We start from the raw sequence: 3,092 nt of genomic DNA on the forward strand, positions 1-3,092 counted from the left end.
ATCTCTACTGGTTACAACTACTTGTTTACAAATGTAACCAATCTCTACTGGTTACAACTACTTGTTTACAAATGTAACCAATCTCTACTTTATCTTCCTGAGGAGGCCAAAACATTGTAACAAGAGTATAAATTAATCCTATCCATTGAGGCCAGAATAATTACATAACATGTTACATGGCTGGTGAATGGCAATAAGGACTGATGCAGGTAAACTAGACAATGTATATTCTGCCTAAAGATATACACAAATTCAGTTTTTTGAAAATACTGTGCCCAAAGAAAACCCCTTTGTAGGTGTTTTCTGCCATTTGGCTACTACTTTCTGACCCCTGAGGAAAAAAGCAAAGTATACATAATTTTTAAAATTTTGATAACTGTGGGCTACAAAGTGAGTTCAAGGTCAGCCTAAATTGCACAGTGAGACCCTGTCTCAAAAAGACAAAAAAAATTTTTGATAACTGAAAATTCTGATTTCTAAGATAATACCAAAACTCATCAAAGGATTTATTTACTTTAACAACATCCTTAGTGGACTTTGACTCCTTTTAAAACAGAGATTTACACTCAGAAGTTCTTAAGAATACATCTATTATAAGCAGCAAATACTAGTACCTTACTATGTCTACTAATAATTTTTAGATGATGTGATGAAGAATATTCCATATAACCTTTGTATTCAGCATATAGACCACGATGTTTGGACAAAGAAGTACACATACACACACACACATTTTGGCAATGTAAGCACTTCAGGATATATTCCTCTTCAAGTGTATAAAGTTAGACTACTTTTAACAATTCCTTAAGATTTCCTCTCTTTATTTAGTGTCAGAAACCTGTACGGTGAATGGTTTACAATGAAGAAGCAAAAGTAGTTAGAAGGCTCTTGATTTATAACAATACATTGGAAACAGCAACATTACCTATGTCACTTGTCCCTAAATCAATCTTTTCCTTAATTTATAAATTCCTCAACTACAACTAGGAGTACTCAAAAAATGGTTAAACTATTTCTTGTAGCCACTGTCAGAGTTCTAGGTACCCAAGGAAGCATCCATGGATCGCATACTGTTTGACAAAATGAATCGGAGAAGGGTAGTATTATTTAGCCTGAGTAATTCCTTTCAGTAATGCCAGGATAGATTCACATCATCAACAATAGAGCCAGGAGTAATGTCAAAGGGGACAGGTCCAGGTAGATAATGGATTCCATGAGTACCTTTTCAATTCATACCACTTAAACAGGAGAAGCACCCTTGAAATTTTAAGTAGCCAACCTCTAGCAAAGTGATGTACTACTAATACAGCTCTACCTAGCATAAAACAGTCTGAATAAAATGAGGAAAAAAGAAGCCAATGAAAACAAAGCCTACTAGAGTTAAAGCAGATACAGTTAACCTGCACAAAGAGCTTAGTGAAAAAGAATTAGCACCAATCTAGTAGAGGAAGTCTAGCTAGCTCTTGCTATCAATTCACATGATTCACTGTACCAAAGTAGTATGCCCTTAGAATTACTCTTTCCTCCTGTCATTTCTTTTTATTACAGCACCGAAGAGAGGTGATATTTATCCACGACTGGAACAGAGAGGAAGCCAAAGATATTCAGGTGACTGTCTATGACAATGAGAGCGAACCTTTTAGTTTTCAGTGATAACAAACAGCCCGCTGCAGCATGCATGCCATAGGCTCACCACCACTGGTCTACAGTTTCCTAAGGAAATCTGAGTATTTGAGACAAAGTATAGAATTAGTTGATCTTGACTTACCTCACAGCATTTTGGGGACTAGCAGCATCAAAAAGCAATCCAACTCAGCAACGTAATTATTAAGTAGTTGCAGAAATGTTTTTGTTGCCACCTTCAAACTGAAGGGAGTGAGTGTATGTACATATGCAAAGTGCTATGTGACCAAAGGAAGATAAACCATTGAGAGAAAAAAATAACAGAAAGATCCTTTCCTTTTTCAATTACTTCAAACATTAGAGAATTTCATGAGTTGAAATACCTTGAACCATCATTTAAATGTATTAAACTGTTAAAAAAAAAACAATGAACAACACATACAATGCATATAAAAACTATATCACTGTCAATTTCCTGGTTGTGATACTGCAGTATAGATAATTCAAGATGCTACCAAGTAGGGAAGGGTATGTGGGGGGACGAGTGAAGGGTATACACGGTCTCTCTGTAGTACTTCTTGTAACTACACATGAATCTGTAATTATCCCAAATAAAAAGCTTCTAAACAGCAGATAACGTGTGTTTTTAAAAGTTACACCTAAATTACCTAAAATGTATATGCCTACTGGTATAGGTAGTACCTTCAAGTAGGCTGTACATTGGTTGAAATTGGTAAACCTCAATTCTAAAGCTGCTTTGAGATTACTGACCATGAAGTCTTGAAAGCACACACTACAAATTGATTTAAAGGAATAATATTCACTCCCATTAGGCATTTAGGACCCTCTTAGAGTAGTGTAACTGACAGGCATTCAATGTCAGCCTGTCCAAACACATAGTTGTGTGCAAGGGCTTCTTGCATCCATTTAGCACCCCGTAAACACCTGCTAAGCACCTGCTGACCACAATCTCTGCCCTTGGGACAGAATTCGGAGTCAGACCATCTCTGGGGCCTCTGCTGCTTATCAAGAACTGGTTGGTTTCACCCTAACTCGGTATCTCAATGGGGGGAGGGGGAGCGCCATCACAGAGCAAACCCCGAACCCCCACATCGGTGCTATCATGCCCCTTTTCAAAAGTCATGCCTCATCAAGAATGGTTAAAACACCCCACGAAAACAAACCCAAACAAGCGCCTTTCTACTCAAGCAGACAATCCACAGAACAACGTGCCGCGCGCTGGACGCCCCTCAAGCCTCCTGCACGCAGAGGCTGGGCACCAGCAGGCTAGCAAGTGGGAGGCACTCGGGAGAGCAGAGGGAGCCCTGCCCCGGCGGCCGGGCTCCGGAGGGACGCCAAAGGAACTGTGTCTTACCGTCCTCAAATGGGGTCCCCTCAGGCCTGCAACAGAAACGCACAGTCAGTTCCCGCGCGCCGGCCCCGGCCCGGCCCCCGCCCGGCCCGCCGCC

At 40.2% G+C, this 3,092-nt stretch overlaps 1 protein-coding gene across 1 annotated transcript in view; it reads right to left on the bottom strand.

The window, feature by feature from the left end:
* The window catches only part of Ube2a (ubiquitin-conjugating enzyme E2A), a gene marked incomplete in the record, with an annotated part of 74,363 nt that overhangs the window by 5,649 nt on the left and 65,622 nt on the right, over positions 1-3,092 (bottom strand). The window contains 1 exon segment of the mRNA XM_005410478.2: positions 2,999-3,024. Coding sequence (XP_005410535.2) covers positions 2,999-3,024 — 26 coding nt within the window.

The sequence above is a fragment of the Chinchilla lanigera genome, unplaced genomic scaffold (genome assembly GCF_000276665.1).
Source record: "Chinchilla lanigera isolate Chin_1 unplaced genomic scaffold, ChiLan1.0 scaffold00133, whole genome shotgun sequence".
Classification (NCBI taxonomy): Eukaryota; Metazoa; Chordata; class Mammalia; order Rodentia; family Chinchillidae; genus Chinchilla; species Chinchilla lanigera.